The sequence below is a fragment of the Zea mays genome, chromosome 1 (genome assembly GCF_902167145.1).
Source record: "Zea mays cultivar B73 chromosome 1, Zm-B73-REFERENCE-NAM-5.0, whole genome shotgun sequence".
Taxonomy (NCBI): Eukaryota; Viridiplantae; Streptophyta; class Magnoliopsida; order Poales; family Poaceae; genus Zea; species Zea mays.
In genome coordinates this window covers 6,259,050-6,284,602 of record NC_050096.1, presented here as the reverse complement: position 1 = coordinate 6,284,602, position 25,553 = coordinate 6,259,050, and the positions used below count along the sequence as shown (strand labels likewise).

At 44.9% G+C, this 25,553-nt stretch overlaps 3 protein-coding genes across 6 annotated transcripts; 2 read left to right on the top strand and 1 right to left on the bottom strand.

Annotated features, from left to right (window-relative positions):
* The first annotated feature begins 2,520 nt into the window (after window positions 1-2,520).
* LOC100194408 (uncharacterized) lies at window positions 2,521-12,132 on the top strand. 3 transcript variants are annotated; one of them, XM_020546678.3, is made up of 25 exons: window positions 2,521-2,725; window positions 2,814-2,954; window positions 3,035-3,192; window positions 3,592-3,892; window positions 4,223-4,278; window positions 4,378-4,500; window positions 4,592-4,722; window positions 4,810-5,050; window positions 5,129-5,285; window positions 5,372-5,612; window positions 5,721-5,877; window positions 5,965-6,033; window positions 7,126-7,251; window positions 7,396-7,448; window positions 8,056-8,162; window positions 8,268-8,322; window positions 8,609-8,708; window positions 8,789-8,900; window positions 9,653-9,773; window positions 9,999-10,058; window positions 10,137-10,242; window positions 11,032-11,127; window positions 11,219-11,300; window positions 11,462-11,527; window positions 11,606-12,132. In XM_020546678.3, the coding sequence occupies exons 4-25, from the start codon at window positions 3,768-3,770 to the stop codon at window positions 11,799-11,801; spliced, it is 2,580 nt and encodes an 859-aa protein (XP_020402267.1). In that variant the 5' UTR covers window positions 2,521-2,725; window positions 2,814-2,954; window positions 3,035-3,192; window positions 3,592-3,767; the 3' UTR covers window positions 11,802-12,132. The 3 variants fall into 3 exon arrangements, with proteins under 3 accessions (XP_020402267.1, XP_035820050.1, NP_001350210.1); XM_035964157.1 differs by having other exon boundaries at window positions 2,549-2,725; window positions 3,592-4,135; NM_001363281.1 differs by lacking the exon at window positions 3,592-3,892 and having other exon boundaries at window positions 2,565-2,725; window positions 11,606-11,984.
* Window positions 12,133-17,668: 5,536 nt separating this feature from the next.
* Window positions 17,669-20,980, top strand: LOC542672 (barley mlo defense gene homolog 1). The gene is made up of 12 exons (NM_001112190.3): window positions 17,669-17,912; window positions 18,020-18,077; window positions 18,223-18,485; window positions 18,638-18,754; window positions 18,846-18,906; window positions 19,005-19,090; window positions 19,206-19,280; window positions 19,390-19,478; window positions 19,630-19,679; window positions 19,794-19,834; window positions 20,023-20,232; window positions 20,375-20,980. The coding sequence occupies exons 1-12, from the start codon at window positions 17,790-17,792 to the stop codon at window positions 20,891-20,893; spliced, it is 1,692 nt and encodes a 563-aa protein (NP_001105660.1). The 5' UTR covers window positions 17,669-17,789; the 3' UTR covers window positions 20,894-20,980.
* Window positions 20,975-23,657, bottom strand: LOC100280817 (uncharacterized). Of its 2 annotated transcripts, none has more exons than NM_001153737.1 (8): window positions 23,437-23,657; window positions 23,267-23,332; window positions 23,135-23,177; window positions 22,836-22,890; window positions 22,600-22,648; window positions 22,361-22,428; window positions 22,126-22,243; window positions 20,975-21,357 (listed from the first exon to the last, which is right to left on the bottom strand). In NM_001153737.1, exons 1-8 carry the CDS (start codon window positions 23,587-23,589, stop codon window positions 21,244-21,246), a joined length of 666 nt encoding a protein of 221 aa, NP_001147209.1. In that variant the 5' UTR covers window positions 23,590-23,657; the 3' UTR covers window positions 20,975-21,243. The 2 variants fall into 2 exon arrangements, with proteins under 2 accessions (NP_001147209.1, XP_008673779.1); XM_008675557.3 differs by having other exon boundaries at window positions 20,978-21,357; window positions 23,404-23,631.
* Window positions 23,658-25,553: the final 1,896 nt, after the last annotated feature.

Sequence of the window (25,553 nt, the reverse complement as noted above, 5' to 3'; positions counted from 1 at the left end):
TGTTAAATTTAAATCAAAACAATTTTGAGTTCTTAGTTGAATTGATTTTGTACTTGTTCTACTTGCTTTATGTTGTGTTGGCATAAATCACCAAAAAGGGGGAGATTGAAAGGGAAATGTGCCCTTGGGCCATTTCTAAGTATTTTGGCGATTTAGTGTCCAACACAAGTGCCTAAGTGTAAAAAGGTGGACAAAGTACAAATCAAGGATAAAGGTATGTTTCTCAGACTTAGTACATTGTTTTATGGACTAATGTATTGTGTCTAAGTGCTGGAAACAGGAAAAATCCAATTGAAAATACCTTGGCTCGAGCAGCCAAGACTTTGCTCAGTCTGGAGCACCGGACAGTGTCCGGTGCGTCAAGCTGGCTCGAGCAAACAGGCTGCTCTCGGGACTTCGACGACGGTGTACGACTATAATTCACCGGACTGTCCGGTGGTGCACCGGACTGTCCGGTGGGCCGTTCACAGGCGAACTCGTCGCTCTCGGGAATTCACCGGCGACGTACGACTATAATTCACCGGACTGTCCGGTGTGCACCGGACTGTCCGGTGAGCCAACGGTCGGCAGGGCCAACGGTCAGCCGCGCGATCTGCGCGGGACACGTGGCCGAGCCAACGGCTAGAAGGAGGCACCGGACTGTCCGGTGTGCACCGGACACGTCCGGTGCGCCAACGGCTCTCAGGCTGCCAACGGTCGACTGCGCCATTTTTGGAAGGAAATCGGGCACCGGACAGTGTCCGGTGTGCACCGGACTGTCCGGTGCGCCAATCGACAGAAGGCAAGATCAACCTTCCTAGATTGCTCTCAACGGCTCCTAGCTGCCTTGGGGCTATAAAAGGGACCCCTAGGCGCATGGAGGAACACACCAAGCATTCCTACAACATTCCTAAGCACCAAGACATCGATTCCGCGCCTTTGATTCTTTGCGATAGCAATTAGAGCTCTAGTTGAGTGGTGAACTCATTGAGTTGTGTTGTGAGCTCTCGTTGCGACTTGTGTGCGTGGTGTTGCTGTGATTTCTTGTCTTGAGTGCATTGCTAATCCCTCCCTTGCTCCGTGCTTCTTTGTGAATTTCAAGTGTAAGGGCGAGAGGCTCCAAGTTGTGGAGATTCCTCGCAAACGGGATTGAGAAAAGCAAGCAAAACACCGTGGTATTCAAGTGGGTCTTTGGACCGCTTGAGAGGGGTTGATTGCAACCCTCGTCCGTTGGGACGCCACAACGTGGAGTAGGCAAGCGTTGGTCTTGGCCGAACCATGGGATAACCACCGTGCCATCTCTGTGATTGATTTCTTGTGGTTATTGTGTTTTGTTGAGACTCCTCTCTAGCCACTTGGCATTTACTGTGCTAACGCTTAACCAAGTTTTTGTGGCTTAAGTTTTCAAGATTTGCAGGATCACCTATTCACCCCCTCTAGGTGCTCTCAGACCTAGCGAGTCAAGTTCGGCTTGGCTTGGTCGCATTGCGAGATTAGGTCCGACTCTAGCCAACTCATAAAAAGGAAAAAATTCAGTAACATAATAATGTATCAAAAAATACACCATCATATCTTAAACTATATCAAACATCTAGTTCATAAAAAAATTATGTATCAAAAAATACAGCAACATATTTTAAACTATATCAAGCTTCTAGTTCATAAAAAGGAAAAAAACAGTAACATGATAATGTAATAGTGTAAAAGCATAGCACCATATCAGTAGACTCACGAGCTGGCTGTTTGAGTGAGCCAAAAAATAGACTAGTCTCATACTCATTCAGACTCATGAGTCTCTCCACTGAACCGATTTCGAGCCGGGTCTCAAGCTTTTTTTTGCAGCCGTACTTACGACTATACCTGTTGGTTTCGGGTCTGGTCGGATTTCCCGTGCCTACCTATTTGATGTGTTGGGTTGGATTTTTTTAGGTTGGGTTGATTTTTTCTTTGGGTCGAGTTTTTTTAGGTTGGGTCAGGTTCTATATAAAAAATCACAACCCTTACCTATCCCGTGAATTAGGTCGAATTAGGTCAAAAATTATGACCATATTAATTCGGTTTCTTGGACGGGTTAGGTCGGGTGGTTTCATCAGGTCTATGACGACTATAGATGACCAATAAGCACGAGGCTCGCGAGCCCGGCACGAAGCCCGCTGTTTAGGCCCGATTCGAGCCCGGCACGACCCGGTTCTATGCGGGCTCGGGCCAGCCCGACACGAATAAGCGGGCCAGGCTCGGACAGGAAACTAGGAACATTGGACTAGCCCTGCACGACCCGTTTATCTCTAAGCCCGTTAAGCCCGCTTAACCTGTTTTTCGGCCCGTTTTTTCCGTGCTAACGCGTTGCGGGCTAGGCTCAGATAGAAAAACGAGCCCGCGGCTTGGACGGCCCGATCCGGTTTTCTAATCGTGTTTCGCGGGACAGGACCAAAACAGGCTGGGCTTAACCGTTCCTGGGCCGGGCCGGGCCGGGCCGGGCGGCCCATTTGGCCTCTCTGACGACTCACAACAGCCTTTCCCGTATGCGGTCGAAGTAGAACGAACCTACACCCAGACCAGGCAGGCAGGCAGCCAGCCACTCACCTCGAACCAAATTATTAGCCCCGTTGTCGCCGCCGGCTGCTACACACACTTCTCCGCGTTCCTCGCCGCCGCCGGAGCAATCCCGCGGCGCACTGTCTAACTCACCACCATGCTGCAGAGCAAGTCATTCGTGAAGAAGACGAAGCAAGGCCGCATCCAAAAGGTAACTGCTCGGGCAAAACGTCGCCGTCTCTCGAGGTGCTCCCCCAAACCCTACGGCCCTACCTGACGCCGTCGTCGCCTCTTCGCAGGTCGTCAGGGAGCACTACCTCCGCGACGACATCTACTGCGGCTTCGTCCCCTGCACCGCCTGCGCCGCAGCCGCGGAGCGAAAGCTTGGCGCCGCTGCCGCCGCCATCCTCGTCGTCGACACCAACGTCGTGCTCCACCAGGTAACGGAAGTGTTCCTCCATCTCCCGCTTAGCCTAGGTGTGAGGGTGCGCTGGGATGATGAGTTGAGATGCTGCGTCAGATCGATTTGCTGGAGAACCCGGCGATTGAGGATGTCGTCCTGCTGTCAGTGGTGCTGGACGAGGTGAAGAATAAGAACCTTTCAGTTTTCAACAGGATCAAGGCACTGTGTATCAACAAAGCACGTAGATTCTATGTTTTCGCCAACGAGCAGCATAGGTGAGTTGTATTCTACCATCATGTCCCTGCCCGTTTGTATTTCTGTTTCAGTTTGGGGTGCTCTCTTCCTATTTGAACCAAAAGGTTCCAGGTCCAGTTTTATAGTCAATTGACTATTTTATGATAAAGCTGCTGGAGTTAGTAGTTCTATAAATGTATTGAGTTTCTAGCATTGGAAAAATCAACGAGAACTTAAGGGTTAACCCAAGATCACTCGTGCCATAAAATACTGTGGTCAATTCTTCTTAGAGTTACCTTTGTGGATTTCTTTAAATGAAATGAAATCGATGCTATATAGTATATATATTTTAAAGAAACTTTGTTCAAACTATGTTTGCTTGAAGTCACATGCTCATTTAACATGCAGCATGAGTATTGGACCCAATTTCTTTTTTGCAGTTTCAGCATGATTGTATTTCTTTTTGAGGAAAGGGGAGTGCAACCGAGTACGGGGAAACTTACAAAGACCAGAATCGGTGTCTTAGGCAGAATGTGCCTAGCAACTGAAACAGCTATCCTATTCAGAACGCGGATCTCTGAACAAGAATGAGTTTCAGCATGATTGTATTGATGAAATGTCTTTATCCAATCACCATGACCGCACAATTACTTATCAAATAGTTTCATGGGAAGAATTAATAGCTTTGGTAGATGCCCATGTTCTGAGAAGGCTACAGCTTCCTAATGCAAAATTGTTAATGTGTGTATCATTACTTGCAAGCTTACACTCTTCTTGACATTGCATCTTTCAAAGGGATATAGAAATGGATTAGCTGCATGAAAAAAGGCAATAGAACTCCTAATTCTACAGAACTAGGTCAATCGCAGCAATCTATGTTGGCCTGCAAAAATATTCTCTGCCGTCTAGAATGCAAGTGCCTATGAATGGGAAATTTTGAAATCTAATTGCTTCAGCTTCTAGTTGTGTAGTCCTGTAAATCGTGTAAGCTTTTTATATCAATACTTGTGTCTTGATGGCAGCCTTCTCTTTCATTTGCCATTATATGTTCACCTTTTACTCAAAAAACAGGGATACTTACGTCAAAGACATGGTTGGGGAGAGCTCTAATGATCGTAATGACAGAGGTATGGAATGATTTTGTTAACCTGGTTATGTGGTTCCACACACATTTCATTTTCTATCATATATAGAACAGTTGTGCCACTGATTGTTTTCTTATTCAGCAATTCGTGTTGCTGCACGTTGGTACCAAAGTCATCTTGGTGAGAGCGTGAAGGTTCTACTGATCACAAATGACAGAGATAACAAAAGGAAAGCGATTGAAGAAGGCCTTAACGCTGAGACAGGTGGATAGCACTGATTTATAGCTCAATTTTTTTAATACAGTGAAATAATTTTATGGAAGCCACAATCTCAATGAAACATTTCTTCTTCCAGTTGAGTCATATGTAAGATCGCTTGCACAGCCTGGTTTGCTTGATTTGGTTGTTGTTCCAACTAGCGGAGATGTTTCTATGGAAGATGTAGACGATCATAGACCATCAAAGAAGAAAGTAATCTACAATGAGGTATGCTAACTATACAGTAGTGCTTTTTTGATGACATATACACTCTTGCGTGAAATGTACTCATCTGTTTGTTTGGTATTATTACAGCACAAACCTATGTCAGAAATTACATCTGGTTTGCGGTGTGGAATCTACCATCAAGGGAAGCTTCGAGTTAATCGTTACAATCCGTTTGAAGCTTATGTTGGAAGCGAGAGCATTGGTGATGAGATTGTTATCCGTGGCCGCTCAAATATGAACAGGGCCTTTGATGGTGATATAGTTGCTGTTGAGCTCTTGCCACAAGATCAATGGCACGAGTCAAAGTCTTTTATAGCAGATGATGATGGTATTTTCTCACGCTGAAATAACAAGATGAAGGCATCTCATTTTATTTCCTTATTTTGTGAATGTTGCTCTTTTTCAGAAGAAGAAGAAGAAGATGTTCATTTAGTCCCTAATAGTGCTGATGATGCTCCTCGGAACACTAATTCCACACAATCAACAGTTGGATCATCAGCTCCTTCCATTTCTAGTCGTCCAGTTGGGCGTGTTATGGGTATAATCAAGCGAAATTGGAATTCGTGAGTTTCTATGTGTTATGAGTTAGATTTCTTATGTGTACTATCCTGATCTTGTCATTATATGATAAGGTTCTGGTGTTCTGCAGGTACTGTGGATCCTTGCAGCCGATGCCCATGCCTGCTGGTAGTGGGGGTGTCGCTCATGCTTTATTTGTTTCAAAAGATCGAAGAGTTCCTAAGATTCGAATTCAAACCAGGCAGCTTGAGAATCTTGTGAACAAAAGAATTGTTGTCGCGGTTGATTCATGGGATGTTTTGTCTCGATATCCATCAGGACACTATGTACGAACCATTGGAGATATTGGTGACAAAGAAACTGAAACAGAGGCAAGTGTACTAAAATTTAGAGTTGCATAAACCGTATCTTAGAAATACTTGCATCTAAAGGGCATACTTTTGATTGTAATATGTTAATGGTGTTTATGCATGAAGCAGGTTGTCTTAATAGAGAATGATATCAACACCAGGCCTTTCTCTACACAAGTCCTTGCTTGTTTGCCACCTTTACCTTGGACATTATCACCAGAAGATCTGGCTAATCCTAATAGACAAGACTTACGCCAAGTGAGAGTCTTTAGTGTGGATCCACCAGGTAATTTAATCAGGATACCTGCAATCTTTTGGTATTTTATGTACCTGGGTCAAACCCTTAGACAGTTATACTTCAACTGCTTTATAGGTTGTCGAGACATTGATGATGCACTACATTGCACACTACTTCCAAATGGGAACTTTGAAGTTGGAGTTCGTATCCTTGAACAATTTCTGCTGCAAATTCTCCTGTTCAGTTCAAATTTACAAGCAAATTTCTCGTGTTTTCTTTCTTGGTGACCTTTGAGTTAATATCTACTTAACTTTGTTTTAGTTGATGGTGGTTCATTTTGCAAACTATGACTAGCCTCTTTTTCATTTACCAGTCTACCTAGCTTGGAGTGTATCACATAGAATTGATTGTCTAGTATTAAATAGAATTGGTCATTATGCTAAGAATGCAATTTTGTACTCCTACCGTGCAGCATATACACTTCTGCACAAGGCTTTGTCATATTGGATAAGTGTTATGCAAGAGGTTTTCAGTTAACTCATGGTCTCTACTTGGTGTAGACTTAGTTTATAAATCATTTATCTTGATAAAATCCATCTTCTACGTGTGGCGTGAAATCATTTTGCCTCATTTGATTGGGCACTACTGGTTTTCAATTGGAATGCCCATCTTCCTGGACATAAAATGCACATAAATGTGAGTTTAGTGTTGCGGAAATACGTTGTTGTGTTGGATTTGTGCCCATACAAGAAGGGATCAAGTCCGGAACCGATCATATACGTGATACGCTAGGGTAGCACCAATTGAAGAAAATCTTGTCCAACACTGTTTGAGATGGTTTGGACATGTCCAATAGAGACTCAGAGGCATCAGTGTGTAGTGGATCCTAAGGCGTGATAGCAATGGGAACAGAGGTAGGGGAAGGCTAAAGTTGACGTGGGAAGAGGCGGTAAAAGGAGACTTGAAAGGATGGAATATACCTAAAGATTTAGCATTTTAGCGTTGAATAGGAGTACATGGAAAACAGTTATCAATGTGCGTGAACCTTGACTTGTGGTTTTTGTTGGATTTCAACTCTAGCCTACCCCAACTAAAGATGAATTGAATTGACAGATTCAAAGTGGGCTCAAACAGGCTGTGCATAATATGTAATCATCTATGTTGTAGTTGTACCTTTGGTTCTTGAAATTTGTTATCTTCAACTAATTTACTTTTGGTCTCGGTCACAACTTTTCTGTCCTGGTCATTCACTCTGTGCTACTGATACATAGACTGCATTCCTTGACTTGAGCTGAGATATCGCTGATGTCACTAATTTTGTTCACCCTGGTACCCCTCTTGATGAGGAAGCTGCGCAAAGGGGCACTTCTGTTTATCTTGTTGGGCAGCGGATTGATATGCTTCCAAAGCCCCTGACTGAAGGTGCTGATGCTTCTTACCTGGCGTGCATATCTATTATCTAATTAACTAAAATCTAAAATGAAATGTTGCTGTTTTAATTGAATAAAAGATTGCCAGTTTGTAGTATTTGAACTGACTAGTGATTTCTCTTGTTTTGGTTTTCAGATGTTTGTTCACTTCGTGCTGATGTTGAACGGTTGGCATTCTCTGTCATTTGGGTAAGTCTTGTTCATGACATCTTGTTATTTCGATTAGGATTAGTGCTAGTTAGATATGCGTTGCATAAGATATTTTAATTTAGGTGTTACCTTTTGAACTCTTATCTATTTATGTTTGTCATATGGAGCAAGTCCACCGTAGCTCAGGTAGGAGACAGGCCCCAGGCTGGCCGTGCTGTAGCCTGGGTCTTTGGCCAAACAAATCAATGGTAAATCACCTAAACAGTGAAGGAATAAGCTCTAGTAGTCTATTTGTAGCAATTTCATGTGTATCTCAGCCTGGGGCCTAGCTTGATCTTGGATCCGACTCTGGTAGTCCATATTATACTTTTTTAGAGACCACCACATGCTTTTCCCTCGTATGGAAGAACAATGCTGCTTGCAAATATTGGTGTTTCACCTTTTAGTTTTGTAACATGACATTACTTGTCGCGCGCTGCCTCTTGTCTACTATTCTGAACCATGATTTACTAATAAAATAATCTTTTATAGCTTCCCTCACAGTATTGTTCTGCTACATGAGGAGAGCACTTATTTTCATCTGTTCTCAAGTATTTAAATAAGTGTACTGATCTGACGTTTGGTTTTTGGAACATTATGTTTACAGGAAATGACTCCGGATGCTGATGTTATATCAACGAGATATACAAAGAGTGTTATCAAATCTTGTGCTGCAATGTCTTATGTTGAAGCCCAGGCAAGAATGGATGACAGGTGTCTTCTGCATTGCACCTTTTCAGAACATTAATGTACAATTAAATCAAACTTTAAGTAAAAGCACATCATGAACTTGATTGTTTTCTTTTGTTTATTTTTCAGCCGCTTAGTTGATCCACTAACTGTAGACTTGCGGAACTTAAATTCATTGGCAAAGGTCAGCTATCGTGTTTCACTTCTAAGTTCTATCACACTGTAATGGGTGTATGTCTGCTACCATCTACTCCCTCCGTCCCAAATTAAAATTTGTTTTACCTTTTTACTCGATTCATACAATAATTAATGTATGTGTTCTATATATATATGTCTAGGTTCATAATCATCCATATGAATATGGACATAAAAATCTAGAGCTAAAACGACTAGTATTTTGGGATGGAGGGAGTAGTATTTAATGCGAATAACTTCACCTTATGTATTCATGCTTTGATTGCTTTATGCAGATCATGCGACAACGCCGTTGTGAAAGAGGGGCTTTGACTCTTGCTTCTGCAGAAGTAAAATTTGAGATTGATAGTGAAACTCATGATCCTCTTGACATAGGTGCGAGTTAATGCTGATCGGTGTTATATTTCAGAATCCGTGTCCATAAAGTACTTACATAGTTACATCAAATTCAATAGGAATTTATCAAATCCGTGAGGCAAATCAAATGATTGAAGAATTTATGTTGGCTGCAAATGTTTCTGTTGCTGAGAAGATTTTGAAGCATTTCCCCTTATGTTCATTGCTAAGGTACACATTGTTCAGTTTTTTATCTTGTCACATTCCAGATCTAGTTGAAGTTGTGCACATCCAAAGATATTGGAAATGAGTTCTTGGAAATATCGACCACAACAGATCAGGTTGAAGTTGTGCACATCCAAAGATATTGGAAAAATCCTTTGGAAATATCAACCACACAATGTCCATTAAAATAAATAGTCAGTGGGGATCTGCCATTTGCCAACTTATCTGTGACCTTTCTTTTCAACCCAAAGTTAGATGTAACCATATTATGGCCAATATCACAAGTTGGTCTAAACCTATGAGGTAGGATTCCAAAATTATCATGACTGTGACAACAGATCTTAAGATATATATGTCTCTGAAGAGTCTTGGTATGCACTGAAATGAGCTGTAGAATTATTATGGTGCTTCTAAACATGTTGCATCAATATAACAGATTCAAGTCTGCATACCATTCTTGTTTCTTGAAAGCTAAAACTACCAGTTCAAAAGTTCATCATGACTAGGCTAGAAGTTACTACCTGAGAACACATCAATTTATTAATAACATTCTGGTCTAAAAGGTGTATTCAACATCATGTAATTTTGTGTTTGTACTTTTGAAAAGTTCGTCGATTATTGGCAGTTTGCTGCTTCTGCTAATGTGTTGATGTCTGTTATCATGCAAATCAGTCTTTAACAACTGTGCTCATTGACCATTACCATTTTTACTTCTTAATCTTTCCTAAGCTTGCAAATTTTGATTTTGTTGGTAACAGGCGCCATCCTAGCCCAACAAAAGAGATGCTTGAGCCATTACTCCGTACTGCCTCTTCGATTGGCCTAAATCTGGACGTGTCATCCTCAAAGGCATTAGCTGAATCACTTGACAACGCAAAGGTGAGACCGTTATGTATTATTTTACTCTTTGGATGCTTCATTATACTTCATTCCAAATTATAAGACATTTTGGCTTTTTTAGATACGTTGTTTTTGCTATGCACTTAGATATGCACTGTCTAGATACATATGTATCTAGAAAAGCCAAAACGTCTTATAATTTGGAACGGAGGGAGTATGTGATAATAGATTCTTGAGCTGACTTTATTACTGCATCACACGCAGAGCAATGACCCATACTTCAACAAGCTTATTAGAATTTTGGCGACTAGATGCATGACACAGGTAAGATTAGGAAATGAAGTGTCCATTCTAATTTACTGATTTCAAAGAATTCATATAACTTTCCCTGTCACAACACAGGCTGTTTATTTCTGCAGTGGAGATTTGACCTTTTCTGAATATTACCATTATGGGCTTGCTGCTTCTCTTTACACTCATTTCACTTCTCCCATTCGCAGATATGCAGGTTTGTTTCCCATCCTTAGATGCTCTGATGCATGAAAATAAGAAATTAAGAACTTTGATGGGTTGAATGTAACTGGGAACCTGAAGCCATCAAGGCTTATACTTGGCTATTTTCTTCACCTGGCTTTTCTAGCTAATTAGCCTTTTAGGATGGTTGTGGATCTGAACCTAATGTAACCTTTCTTTTTGTTTCCTGCACATAGCACGAGTGAAACATTTTAAAAAAGTTTACTCTAATTTTCTTCCTATTAGCTGGGTGAGATGCCTTGTCTGGATTCTGCACTACAAATACTAATGAATATATTGATAGAAAATAGCAACTTGGTGAAATTTATGTATCATAACATCGTTCTTTGTTGCTATTGGTGTATGCCCGGATAGTAGGAATCGATAATGCATACCAGTAAGCTTACTTTATATTTCTAAGTGGCAAGGGACATATTAGCTTTTGTCTTGTAGTTGATTGCATGAATAGCCTGCTATTTTAAGCCCGCTTTTTTGTTAGTATAAGATATACTTTGGGACTGTGAATCCAATCAATTGACCTGTGGCACGTGTACGTCGACACAGTGTTGTAGCGCTGTGTGGAGTGTCATCACACAACGATAGTCTAGCACTTGTGCAGATGAGATCAGTAGCATACACCCTATGATACTTCTCGTACCATAGTTGATGATGCAGTGCTAGGCTGTAGCCTGTAGAAGTTTTTGAAAGAAATGTAGCCTGTAGAAGTATTGCAGCACATATTAAATTGTGAGGATGATCTTGATTCTACATCGTTTTGTTGCAGATGTTGTTGTTCATAGATTGCTAGCTGCAGCTCTGAATATTGCAAAGCTCCCACCAATCTTTCAGGATGGTCCACAACTTACAGGCATTGCTGACAGTAAGAGATGAGAAATCAATTCCAATACTTGAGCATTTATTTTTAAGTGTTGCCGTTTGCCTGTTTGTTACTGATACTGGTATCGTGCCAGACCTGAATTACAGGCACAGAAATGCCCAGATGGCAAGCAGAGCATCAGTTGAACTCCACACCCACATATATTTCAAGACAAGGTACATATCGTGATTGTAGATGACATAAGTGTGTGGTAGGTTAGAAGTAGATAATATTGAAATGTGATAAGGATGGTGGCAAAAAGTGAGGACATCAATTCTTTTCAAGCCTTAAGGATTGTGCACGTTGTTTTCTGACTGCCTAACTCTTTACCGTGCAGGCCAACTGACACTGAAGCTAGGATAGTAAAGATCAAGGCAAATGGTTTCATAGTATTTGTCCCAAAGTATGGTTCTCTCCCTTCTAACTTCCTGTGCGGACTCAATATTATGCATTCGTCGTTTTTACTCCTTTCTCTAATCAGGTTTGGCATAGAAGGGCCCATCTACCTTACTCCGAAGGGCGACAAAGGCGGTGATTGGGTTGTTGACGAGGTGCACCAGAGAGTAACCAAGCCCGGAACAAACATCAGCTATGCTATCCTCCAGACTGTCAGGATTCATATGGAGGTTGTTGAACCTCAGCCTCATCGCCCAAAGCTGCAACTCACCCTGATATGAAAAATGTACAGCTGAATTGTAGCAACATTGTAGTGTTTTCCCGGGCCTCTCACACCTCCAGCTCACTCTTTAGTTCAACATTGGTGTGATTTTCGATTTGTAAAACTAATCAGTAATCACCACATGGTCAAGATTTTGTAGTATCAGATAGTTTTTTCTCAATACATGGGGCTCTATGCATGGAAGCTTAGTTTCTGAATGGTACTCACAATAGAGAAAATATACGACATTGTATTCTGTTTATGTGAAAGAGATGTATGTTAATGTGACAAGGGTGGTTATTGTGCGCACGCACCATTCATTTATATGGGAAGCGAACATTATTTTTGCATGGCCAAATCTTGCTGAACTTTTACCATTACTTCGATAAAATGGTCCTCTATGCGTTTGGTGTTTATAGATGGTCAATAAGCGCGAGCCCAACATGGTTCGGTTCTATGCGGGTTTGGACCGGCCCGGCACGAATAAGCGGGCCAGTCATGACATTAAACTAGACACGATAGGCTAGCATGGCACGGCCCGTTTACCTCTAAGTCCGTCAAGCCCGTTTTTTTACACTAAAACGTGCTTACCGGTCTGTATAGTCCGTTTTTTTCATGCTAAACGGGCTGGTCTGGCTCGTTTAGGCCCGTTGCGAATCGGGCTCGGACAAGAAATTGAGTCCGCGTGCTTAGACGACCTGGCCCGATTTTCTAACCGTGCCTGACGGGCCAGGCTCAAAACAGGTCGAGCTTCACTGGGCCTGGGCCAGGCCGAGCGGCCCATTTGGCCATCTCTATTCGTGTTCCTCGTTTGTCTATGCCATCGTCTCTCCCATCCAGCTAATTTCAGAACTGGTAGCTCACAGCACGAGTGACCTGAACACCGTTGGCCACAGTGTCACAGCAAGGGCAGCACCACAGGAAGACGGTAGAGCACTCCTCTTTCCCCACATCAAACAGCTGGGCTATTGCGCCTGCAATGCGATGGATAAAGAAACGAACACCTCAGAGACACAAGGACATCTATGATCCTGACATGTTGAATTGAATTGTCCCAGACCGAGCAATCCATGTGTGCCTTGGCAGTTGGCGCGTCGTGCTCCTTCTTTAACCTTGCGGCGCCATGAACCTGTTTCCGTACGAGCTAGGGAGGCTAGCGGGAACAGGGTGCTGAATCCAGTAGCGTTTCTGCAGTCAAGCATCAGTAGTGTTTCTGCAGCTGCAAGCTTTGCCTACCGGAATCGGAATGAACAGTCAAAAGATTGGATCGTGTCAATGAACAGTCCACGGCCAAGCAGTCGTGCCATGCCACTGGGTCAAATTCAGAGGCACGTTCATGCCCCGCTTATCTTTTTCACGTGGCGTCCGTGCACGGTGCACCACCACCCTGCAGGCTACTACTGCAAGCTAGCTGAATCCTGCCTCGCCATCAGAGCAGGCGGCCAGTCCCCATTGCGGTCACGGGCGGTGCTTACCTTTCCCAATCAGGTAGTAATTAATCCGCACGCCAGGGAGACGTAGCAATAAGGGATAAACGCTACGTAGAGAGTGATACTGAAACACGAGAAGTACTGCAAGAAGGACAGGCGACGACGCCGATGCGTACGTGCGGCGACTTTGGCTTTCCGACGTTGACCTGCCACTTGCCAAATATCTCGCGCGACGAACTCCGCCACGTCGCCCGGGACCTGGAACGGGTCAGACGACCTCGCCGTCGCCGGCGGCGTGCGTGGCCCTGCCCGCAGCGTGCACGAACGAGCACCGCGGGGCGCATATCCGCCGGACCGGGCTCTTATGGCGCGCTGCTATCGAGGGATCCACGTCCCGCTCCACCAGGCTGACTCGCTGCTTGCTGGTCGCCTACGCCTAGTAGGCTAGCGCAAACAGGCGCACGACGTGGAGCTCCCTGTCGCCACGTCGCGTACTTGAAATCTCTCCTTGTCCTTGGGGCCCTCTGCATCGCGACGTCAGGCCGTTCGGTCTGGGCCCTGGTGTCGTGCGGCAGCGCTGTCAGTACTTGTCAAATAATTTAAAATTTAACTGTTTTTAAAATAATAATAGTCCTCCCCAGAAGGCAATTCTCCATCAACGTTTGACCAAATTATATATAACACGTTTTTCGTTACGAGGAAAACAATCATCGTAAGAGTCTGTTTAGCAGAGCTTCGCCATGCACCAAAAGCAGCTTTATTCTCTAAAATGTTACTCAAATGCACGGCTTGCTTTGTGAGCTTTACCACACCTAGATCCACTAAAAACAACTTCAGTCCATTCCCCCCACCCCACCCCCAAATGCTCAACTCTATAGGTGTACATTCGGGTCGCCCGACCCAAGGCCGGAAAAAGTCTGTATTGTTCGAATTTTGGTCCGGACCACGGTCCAACACATAATTTATTAAACGTGTCGGGCTCATTTCGGTCGGTCTGAAATTATAAAAGCCCGAGATTCATATTAGTGTCCGAAATTCAATTTTTGGCCCGAAATTAACATCAGAGCCCTAAATTTAAAACAAATTTAATAAAACAAATAAAAGATAAGACAAATAAATTTGGCCAAAAGCAAACTTAATATTTGTATTAAGTTACCAAAGCAATGCAATGACTACCTCGTTTATAAATCATTTTGTTAGAGGGAAAATGAGTATAATCAGCTCTATATAAAGTTTGTAAGTTCAGTTCATTATCTAATGTTCATAAAAAATAAAATTACATCACATACTCTAATTCAAAACTACAAAAAACATCTAACTAGCATTATCTCTAGCTTTGTGTTCTTTATCAAGTACATGAAAGTGTAGAATGAAGTGTGGTTTTAATAAATATATGAGTCTTTTTGTGCCTCTATATGGGTCATTCTTGTCTGTCTTAAACGGGTCGTGCTCGTGTCCGCCCATGGATTACGACCTCGGCCTAAACCCGGCCCAGCACTAAAATATTTCGGGTCGTGTCGTGTCTGAGCCGTACTTTTTTTATGCTTCGGGCCAGTCAAACCCGACCCAAATGTACACCTATACTCTGCTCCATGAAATTTTGATTCACTAAAACAACGGATTTGAGGGCAAGCCTCAAGGTTTTCTTGGAGGTGCTCCACGAAAACCTCTTCTATACCTCGGTAACGTGATCTCGATGATTAGAAGTAGGTGAATAGACTATAAAAATGTTATGGAACTCGTAGATATTGCTACAACAAAGTTGATTAATGATAAATGTGGCACATAAGGTTATATTCGCTCTAGCTCTAGCTTATTTTATGCAAGCCCCTAACAATACTAGTAGCTTGACATTTAGCAAATATTGAACTAAGCAAGCTACTTGCCGGCAAGATATACTAATCAACAACAATTACTAAGTGTAATTTAAACCGGTGGCGGACGCACAAAGGGTAAAGTTGGCCATATGCCCCCTCAAATTTTAAAACCTATTATACCTACTATTAAGTGTAAGGGGGAAAAATCAAATTTTGGGTGGGCCAAAACATTCCGATTTTGAGGATATGCCTAGTCCTCCTCAGAAGTCTCTCTTCTCGGTTCAGTTTACGCATCTATCTGTCTGGCCTCATTCTTTCTAATGTCGTCCAAGTCAGTCCGACCTGACACCCCATTCTCTACACCATCTGACGCGTCGTCCCCTTCCTAACACGTGACACCGCCCTGACCCCACCTCCTTCCTTTAATCCTTACGCCGCCCCACTCATCATCTGACTCGTCGTCGCAACGACACGACCCCTCCTTGGGGGGCGATGTGCTTGGCGAACTAGCGAGCCCTATCTCTCAACCAGCGATGGCACTCGACCCTACCCCTTCCCGACGCTCCCGTCCTTCGAGGAGATCGACATTCGACAAACCACACACTGTGGCGATTCAATGATTGTTGTTTTTATTCGATTGAGAAATTGATTGTGAGATTGAGTATTTGGATAAGATTAGAATATTCACTTTGGATTGTGAATTGGAGATTAGATAAGTAGTTGATGATTATTGCTCCTGTTTGTTTAGAGAAATGAGGAGATTTCTTCAACTGCCTTTAAGATGTTTCGTGACCGATGATTAGGACATATCCAGCATTAAGAAGACAAATTGATGATGGGATTGTTGGGGCGAAGGCAAATACGCCACCCTTCGCTCGAGGCCTCCGCCGCAGTCGCTGGTCTGACAGAGACAAAGCGGGCGGGGACACCCTTCGCTCCATTCGGCACTTTGACGAAGGCCTGCGACGACGTCTTCCCGCGGCGCGGCCTCGTTCAGTCCTAAGGCCCACGTGTGATCTGGCCCATTGTAACGGGCCCCGCGTGGCCGCCTCTGTGTTACGGGCCTAACTTGTAAAGGCATACTTGTAATTACAGCTTGTAACCCTGCTTTATGGGAATATTCTGGGGATAAACTAGGTGTCTGAGGGCACATGCGTCCTTAACACAAGGCGTTGGGCACTCAGATACCTATAAATACCCCCACACAGTGCCCGTGAGAGGCTAGATTAACAGAGCTCTTGCCCCCGAGCACGTAACCCTGTTGTCATCACTGTTCACCCTTGTTGGCCTCCTTGCTGCTGAGAGCAAGTTCCAACAGGGATCATTATTCGACGGTTGATGATGAGATCTTCAAATCCATTGATGATAAGAGCATTATTCGACGATTTTAATATCTCAAAAATAAAAAAGGATGCAAATGCCTCCGTCAACAAATAATTGCCTTTTAGTGCATATAGTTTCATTATTTTAATTGTATTGTGTATTGATGTATAACTTGAATTCTATGTGACACTAGTTTTTTTACATGCTTCCTTAATTTTATCATACGATCTTCTTGGACTCCCATGAATTATCGTCATGCGTCTAGGGCTGGTAATGGATCACGATCCAAATGCCTCTTCACAAAAAATTAAGGCCCTTAAATAATATTAGTTCAAAAATGAATAAAAATATGGCCCGACCCTAATCCGATTCGATCCTTAAAATTTGCAGTGTAAAGTTTATAGCCCATTACCACCTCTACATGCGTCTGACACTGATTTAAACAATGCTACTTTTTTTCTCTCTCGAACACGCAGTATACTACGCATTACTATATTAAGAAGAAAGAAAAGGAACTCGAGACGAATCTTACAAGCCATTGCGGGGCAAAAGACCATGAGAATACTCACCACACAGACTAGCTTCCATACACACCAAGCTACTAAGATTACTAAGGCGTTAAAACCTTTGCAAAAAAAAACCTTGGTATATGATGCACAGCCTGAAGCTAGCCACCAATCAGCAAAAAATGGTGTCATTACGGCCAGGAGCAACATCCTGCAGGTCTATCCTCTCTAGGACAGCAAACCACACAGTTGGCGAGAACACGCAGGACACAAGCAGATGTTGCACAGTCTCCTCTTGTTGATCACATAAAGGGCAGCTACTGGATCTAGTCTCACCATGGTTGACGCGCACAAAAGTACGTACGTGCTCAGTCGCGATGCTGGATCACTCGCCATCGCCCATCGCGTCACGTCAATTAGTTAGGCGAACTCCGTCTTTTACCCCGTCGACGTTGGCGTTTTCTCGTTATTTTTTGCCCTCCTATGTCCTATCTAGCTGTCCGCCTGCCTACGAGGCTTTGTTTGCAACAAGAAAGGCCCGTGCGCGGTGCCTGCTGCCGGCCGAGCACCCCCTGCCCCTGTAGCATCGCTCGCGTGGTCACCCAGGCCAGCCAACCACTCCGCAATCTAGCCTCGCGTCGCCCGACCGAGCCTAGCCACTCCTCCGGCCCCCCTCCGTTCTGTTGTCTGGCGTGGCCGTGGCCGGCCGGCCACGCGCTTTGACGCGGCCGCGCGCGTCACTGCCGCGCCGCGCGCCCCGATAAAACGGCCTGCAGCGCGCACTCGTTTGTTCCGCTCGCTCGCCCGCCACCGAGAGACGACACTCTACGTGTGTGCCTGCGAGAGCGAGAGCGCACCAGCAGAGCAGACAGCTTCCTCTGCGGCCTGCTGGTCGCTTCGCTTCGCTCCAGTCCAGGGCAAAGGACGGCACATGGCGGGGGGCGGGGGCGGCCGGGACCTGCCGTCGACGCCGACGTGGGCGGTGGCCCTGGTGTGCGCCGTCATCGTGCTCGTCTCCGTCGCCATGGAGCATGGCCTCCACAAGCTCGGCCACGTACGTCGCTCGCTCGTTGCCATGCATGGCGCATACGCTGATGAGCTTATGGTTTCTTTGTGTGTCTGCGTCTGACTGCTGCCTGTGTCGCCTTTCGTTGCGTGCAGTGGTTCCATACGCGGCAGAAGAAGGCCATGCGGGAGGCCCTGGAGAAGATCAAAGCAGGTGAGCTGAGAATTCAGTTGTTGCATAAACAAAGACCTTTATATAAGCAAGCTCAATAATGCTACTAGCTAGCTAGCAGTATTAGCTTCCCTCTCCTAAACAATAACAAAACGGTTTGGTTGGTTGCGTGCGTGCGTACGTGCAGAGTTGATGCTGATGGGCTTCATCTCGCTGCTCCTCGCCGTGGGGCAGACGCCCATCTCCAAGATATGCATCCCGGCCAAGGCTGGCAGCATCATGCTGCCGTGCAAGCCGCCGAAAGGCGCCGCCGCCGCCGCCGACGACGACAAGAGCGACGGCCGCCGGAGACTCCTCTGGTACCCGCCGTACCCTGGATACGATGAGCCCGGGCACCACCGCCGTTTCCTCGCCGGCGCGGCTCCGGACGACAACTACTGCAGTGACCAAGTGAGGCCGCGCCCCGGCCACCATTCCAATTGTTGCGCGACGCAGCGTGCATGGGAGGAGCCAGCTTACCATTAGGCTGCGCCACGCGTGCCCCGGTGCGATGGCGATGATGGGTGGGTGACGCTGCTTCTTTGTTTGTTTCCCGCGTGCAGGGCAAGGTGTCCCTCATCTCCTCGGCCGGCGTCCACCAGCTGCACATCTTCATCTTCGTGCTCGCGGTGTTCCATATCGTCTACAGCGTCGCCACCATGGCGCTGGGGCGTCTCAAAGTAAGCACACAGGCCCAAGCATCTTGAATTCAATGGACGACTCTCGCACGGTGTTAGAAAACACTCACCACATCTTGTCGCGCGCGTGCAGATGAGGAAATGGAAGAAATGGGAATCGGAGACCAACTCCCTGGAATACCAGTACGCAAACGGTAACTAATACTAAGAAGAAGAACGCAGCTCCCTATTGGCTCTTGATGCATGAGCAGAGTGATCGAAGCTGACGAGGTCGTTCGTTCTTGCGTTGCAGACCCTTCACGGTTCCGGTTCACGCACCAGACGTCGTTCGTGAAGCGGCACCTGGGCCTCTCGAGCACCCCTGGAGTGAGATGGGTCGTGAGTACTCCGACGGATCGCCAGCTCTTTGCAGCCTGTTCCTATCGTTAAGTTTCTCCGCCTCGTTTTATAGCCTAGGCTCTCTGAACACTCCCCCTCCCCCGGCCCGCTGCAGGTGGCGTTCTTCAGGCAGTTCTTCGCGTCCGTGACCAAGGTGGATTACCTGACCATGCGGCAGGGGTTCATCAACGTAAATGAGCATGCATCTCCCCATTGTTAATATGCTATGTGGTGACTGGTGATTCGCTAAGCCTTTTATGCTGCTGACACGGCGATGGTCGTTGCTTGCTTCTCTGCAGTACCATCTGTCGCCCAGCACCAAGTTCAACTTCCAGCAGTACATCAAGCGGTCCTTGGAGGACGACTTCAAAGTCGTCGTTGGCATCAGGTCTGTGCGTCCCTTCCAAGTCGTTTTTTAGAGAAAAGGCCGGCCAAAGAAGAAGAAGAAGAAAAGAACTGCCTGATTCGCGTAGTCTTTTCTCTTTTGCATTGTTATGACGTTGGAGCCCTGACATCTGGCTGGCTTTCTGTGTACGCAGTCTCCCGCTGTGGTTCGTCGCCATCTTCACTCTCTTGATCGATATCAAGGGTACTTACCATCCTTACAATCCTAGATAGCTGTTCTTGTTGGTAAAAGAAAACACAGTCTTTATTGAGTTATTATTGGTCTTGTAATAACCACCATCATTAATTATGTGCGCAGGATTCGGCACGCTTGTCTGGATCTCTTTTGTCCCGCTCGTTGTAAGTGTTGACGCCATCGTCTTCGTCTCTTTAGTTTTCTTAGAGCAACTCCCTCTATCTGCCTGTCCGTCCCTGTTGGCACAGACAAAGAGCCAATTGGTCATTCCAAAACAGATCCAGCTAAAACCGCCTTGGAATTAATGTAATACTACAGTATAGTATAAGCAAAGGCGTCGTCGTTGTTTCAGATACTCCTGCTAGTTGGGGCCAAGCTGGAGGTTGTCATCATGGAGATGGCCAAGGAGATACAGGACAAGGCGACGGTCATCAAGGGGGCGCCTGTGGTGGAGCCAAGTGACAGGTTCTTCTGGTTTAACCGCCCTGGCTGGGTCCTCTTCCTCATCCACCTCACGCTCTTCCAGAACGCCTTCCAGATGGCGCATTTCGTTTGGACACTGGTAGGTTTTTACCTGCTCTTCTTTCTTTTATTAGTAGCCTGTAAAAGATCCTCGAGTGTTCTGTTCATCCAGTCGATGCAGCAGAACGAGCAGACGCTGACTGCCTACCTCCTTTCTCTTTGGCTGGTCCGTCCTGGCGCAGCTCACCCCAGACCTGAAGAAATGCTACCACGAGAGGCTGGGCCTGAGCATCATGAAAGTTGCGGTGGGGCTGGTTCTCCAGGTCCTCTGCAGCTACATCACCTTCCCGCTCTACGCGCTCGTCACGCAGATGGGGTCGCACATGAAGAAGACCATCTTCGAGGAGCAGACGGCCAAGGCGGTGATGAAGTGGCGCAAGACGGCCAAGGATAAGGTGCGGCAGCGGGAGGCGGCAGGCTTCCTCGACGTGCTGACGAGCGCCGACACCACGCCGAGCCACAGCCGCGCGACGTCGCCGAGCCGGGGCAACTCGCCGGTGCACCTGCTCCACAAGTACAGGGGCAGGTCGGAGGAACCGCAGAGCGGGCCGGCGTCGCCGGGGCGGGAGCTCGGGGACATGTACCCGGTGGCTGACCAGCATCGCCTGCACAGGCTGGACCCCGAGAGGATGAGGCCCGCCTCGTCCACCGCCGTCAACATTGACATCGCTGATGCCGATTTTTCTTTTAGCATGCGGTGACCTGACCTTGAACGAATTCTGTGTCCTTACTCTTGTATAGGGAAGCAAAAGCATAGACGGAGAACATAATGACACGTTACGTTAGGGAAAGTTTCGTTTATTCATCATAAAATAGAATACGTAATAAACTAGTATCTCCCTCTTCTCTGTGGAAAAAAAACTGAACTGAGACCCTTACAATGTACAGCTGCAAAAAAAAATATTAAAAAAGAATAGAGCAATCGAACCAGGATGAAGCTATACATTGGAAACAACCAGTACTCACACTAACAAGATAGGTTATCAGCAAATACATTGTTCTTGTGAACAGCTATTAGGACAGCTGCACTCATCATCCACAGGACCACAGGCTAGTCAGCTTTTGCACGAACCCTTCTATTGTGAACAGCTACTAGGACCACTGACACTGCCATTCCAACCAAATACCCAGCAACGGCACCATAAGAGACACAGATTGGCCATTCCTACAGAACATCAAAGAAACAGAATAGTAGCAATCAGTCATAACTCATAAGGTCCAGAAAAGGAATCGTCATCAATGTGACACTTGAAGATAAGATCTATGGTTAAGTACATGTTATGAGATAAACTCATTTCTTCTTATTATAATGATACACACCTCTCCTTCATTTTTTTTTGAAAAAAAAAGCTAAGGTAAACTCATAAAAGGGACATCAGGATATTGAGAACTCCAAAGGACAAAACACCCAACAGCACGTTAGGCAAACCAATGAATTCCATGTGCTTGCCTTGCACCAAGGAGCCTGCATATATCGTAGCCAGGATATTTTGGGACACGTTCACACTGCAACTAGCCGTGTTTGGTATTCTTGCAGCAAACAAACCAGACCAACGCAGGTTCTTGTATGTTACCTGCACTGCTGTGGGCCTCCACATTGCCCAAAGGCAGAATACATGAGTCGGTTCTCAAAAAAACAAAGTAAAATTCCATTTCCCCTCCATCCAGGTAATCAAACACGAGTTACTGCATCCCAGTGGCCTGGCTTGGCCCTTGGTGCAGGGAAACAAACAAGCCCTTAGAACTTGCATCCCTACATGTTTGTGATCCCCATATGTTTACCCCAGCCAGGCCATAAACACAAGTATGTTTCGTAGAGCTGTTTAGTGTCATGTTAACCATCAAGTGTGCACAAACATATCCATATGACCTAGCTTTTCCATGCCTTGAAATTGGCAACATACTGCTTGAGATTCAAAGATGGTATGCCTACCTGCCAGGGCCTCTCCCAGTCAAGGGGCATAGGCCAACCACCGAGCCATGCTCCTAGCACAGCTCCATGACAAGGTGCAGAGATCATGTAGTTCTCAACATCATTTGGCATGAAATAACTGATATGTACAAAGACAATGAAATATCATGGCACAGTGGCTGTACAAAACAAAAGAAAGAAATATGCCCACTACATGAACCTGTACAGTTCAAAAGTTTACAAGTCCAGAACATACATGGAGTGAGAAAGCACATTTTGCCAATCAATCTTGGATGCTCCAAAGACACATGCTGCTGGAACAAACTGAAAGATAATAAAATTAGTCTCGCCTGCCTCAATCGCTAAAGCTATGCAGTAAACACAAAGTGGTAACTTGTGAGTACAAGATTATGAACACAATACAATACTGGTTGTTGCAGTTGCAGTCTGTGTTGCTCGGTTTTGTACCAGAAAATCAGCAAAAATGTCAATTACCGTGAACAGGGACATGAGGAGTGACCAATATATAGTAGGTATCCAGTATCTACAAATGCAAATTACATCAAATAAGGAACTGTTAGTACCCGTAAATTGAAATATCATGGTTTACTTTACTAAAATCAGATGCAAGATAGAATTATTGAGCAAAGCACTACAGACATCAAATTCCTAGTCATGATGCCCACTCATGATGTGAAAGATAAGTTAAATTATTTCTGAATGTAACTTACTTGATTCCAACAGGTGCACCAAGAACGATTGCTCCAAATGCATTAAGGAATGCTCCTGGCATGGGTGGGGAAAAGATGTGCAGAAAAATCAGAGAAATGAAAAAGAGGAAAATAAACAAATCCTAGATAACTCATAACTAACAGTATGACTGTTGTTCCATGAAACCGAACTAGCACTTCTACTGTTACCAGAACTGATGGTTCAGATCTGCAGCATGGTGCTGTTCGTTTTGGGTTTCATATTCATACAGCAACGTATCAAGATAAGAATGCAATCGAAGTCAAGGTATAGAACCAACCCACGGGCAAGCAGATCAATCCTCTCGCAACAGCTTTGAAAATCTGAAAATAAGGCGAACCCGATGACCCCATTGCTGAACAAAAAAAAAATTAAGGCACAATTAATCGAACAGGTTGCACGCGCGCCATACCGAGCAGCTTTTGGCATCACGCCGGAGGTAGCTGAACACGGCGATGACTATGGGCGCTTCACAGACCTGAGTGAAGGAGACAAATGTTCAGTTCGGATCGGAAGCGAGAAGGATGGGGATACCGAAGATACGTTTACCGGCACCGGCGGCGGCGAGGTCAGTGAAAATACCACGAGAAGGCGGAGGGCGAGCGCGGGGTCTGAGACGAGCGCGCCGCGGCCAGCGAGGGTGTGGGCGGCAGCGAGGCCTGCAAAGCAGAGCAAATGCGCAGCCCCGGCGGTTAAGGCGCTGCTCTCGGTGGCCTCCGCGCGCATAGCGCGCATCCGCCTTTCGAGCAAAGCAACTGGTGGAGTTTGCGCAGTGGACTGGAGTCTGTAGGGAAAAAAAAGGCAACCGTTTTTCAGTTGGCTGGTTTTTATTTCATGTGAACGAACAAACTGTTTATTTTTAGTTGACTAGCTTTCAATGCCTCACCTATATTAAGACCATGTTTAGTTTCAATTAGTCTTAGGACTAAATTTTAGTTATAGAACTAAACTTTAGTCCCTACTTGTTTAGTTCTATAAACTAAATAGATTCTAAAATCATTAAATACATTTTCAAAGACTCAAATGCCCTTAGAATACACTCATGAGAGCTTTTAGTCTCTTTTAGCACCTATGTGAAAGAATAGAGACTAAATCATTTTAGTCTATATTTTAGTCTTATGGTTTGAAAAAAAAGACTAAATGAGACTAAAAACTAAAGACTAATCTTTAGTCCCTCTAACTAAACGCCCCCTAAATCTTAAAATTTACATAAACCTTACACATGCGGACATGCCATAATATATCGGTATAAATAAAAATACAATATTTAAACATCTGATAAGGAGCGAATCCACCTGCACCTAAAAAACACAACATCTAAAACATCGTTCTCAGTTCCCACTCTTCAAACAAGGATGGCCTGTGTGGACCGAGTGAAATCGGAGGAGATTAAATCTCCTGTTATACAAACTTGAAATAAATTAAATAGAAAGAGATTTAATCTCTCTTAGTCTTCTTTAATTCTAATGCAATGAAACAAGACCTAATATACATAGACTAGAAGGACACATCCACTTATCCACTTATCGAAATGACACTACACTTCTACATTTATCATACAAATTAATCACTTGACAAAACCTACACAAAACTTGCCCAAATACTGGATGCATGATGCAGAGTGCAGAAACACTTCAAATCACACCTAAACGGACAAATCCTTAACCCTCGAAAGAGATTTAATCTCTCTCATTCCTCATGCAATGAAACAAGACCTAGTATGGACAAACTAGAAGAACACATGGACTTGTCAAAATGACACTACACTTCTACATTTATCGTACAAATTAGCTGTCTGTCAAAACCTACACAAAAATTGTCCAAATGCTGAATGTGTGACGCAAAGACTACATAAACACTTCAAATCGCACTCCAAACGGACAAACCTCCTAAGGCCTTGTTCGTTTGTGTCGGATTGCACCTGAAATCATTCCAGCTAATCAAAGTTTATATAGATTAGAGAAGCAATCCGATTAGGAATCGTTCCGACTCACTAATCCGATACAAACGAACAAGATCTAAAGATATTTAAACTCACTCATTCCTCTTCAATTCCAAGGCAACATTCCAATGCAACTAAACCAGACCTAATATAGACAGACTAGGACACATCGACTTATCGAAATAACACTACACTTCTATATTTTATCATACGAATTAACCGTCTGGCAAAACCTATTAAAAAACTTGCTCAGATGCTGAATTCGTGACGCAAAGACTACAGAAACATTTCAGATCGCACTCAAATAGGGCTGGACGAAATGCTGGTGGCTCGCTGGCTCACTCGGTTCATAGTCAGCTCAGCTCGGCTCGGATCGGCTTAGGGATGGCAACGGGGCGGGTTCGGGGCGGGTGTAGCTTCAGCGGACCCGAACCCGAGACCCGAACCAAAAACCCGACCCGGACCCGAACTCCGTGGTGGGGGAAAATCCGCCCCCGCACCCGAACCCGATGGGGACCCGAAAACCGTCGGGGACCCGTTAATCGAGTTATGCAGACACAAATAGCCGTCCAACGCATTCAAAAATACAAACATCAGAGCACAGACTGCTATTTATCAATATATAATGAGTTAATGACATATAACTACAATCACTCAATCGGTGTCTGCTTTTACAAGACATGTGAGTGTCTTTGTAAACAACACACAACAGTCCAACACAGGCACACAACATATTAGAAATAACAGTCCAACACAA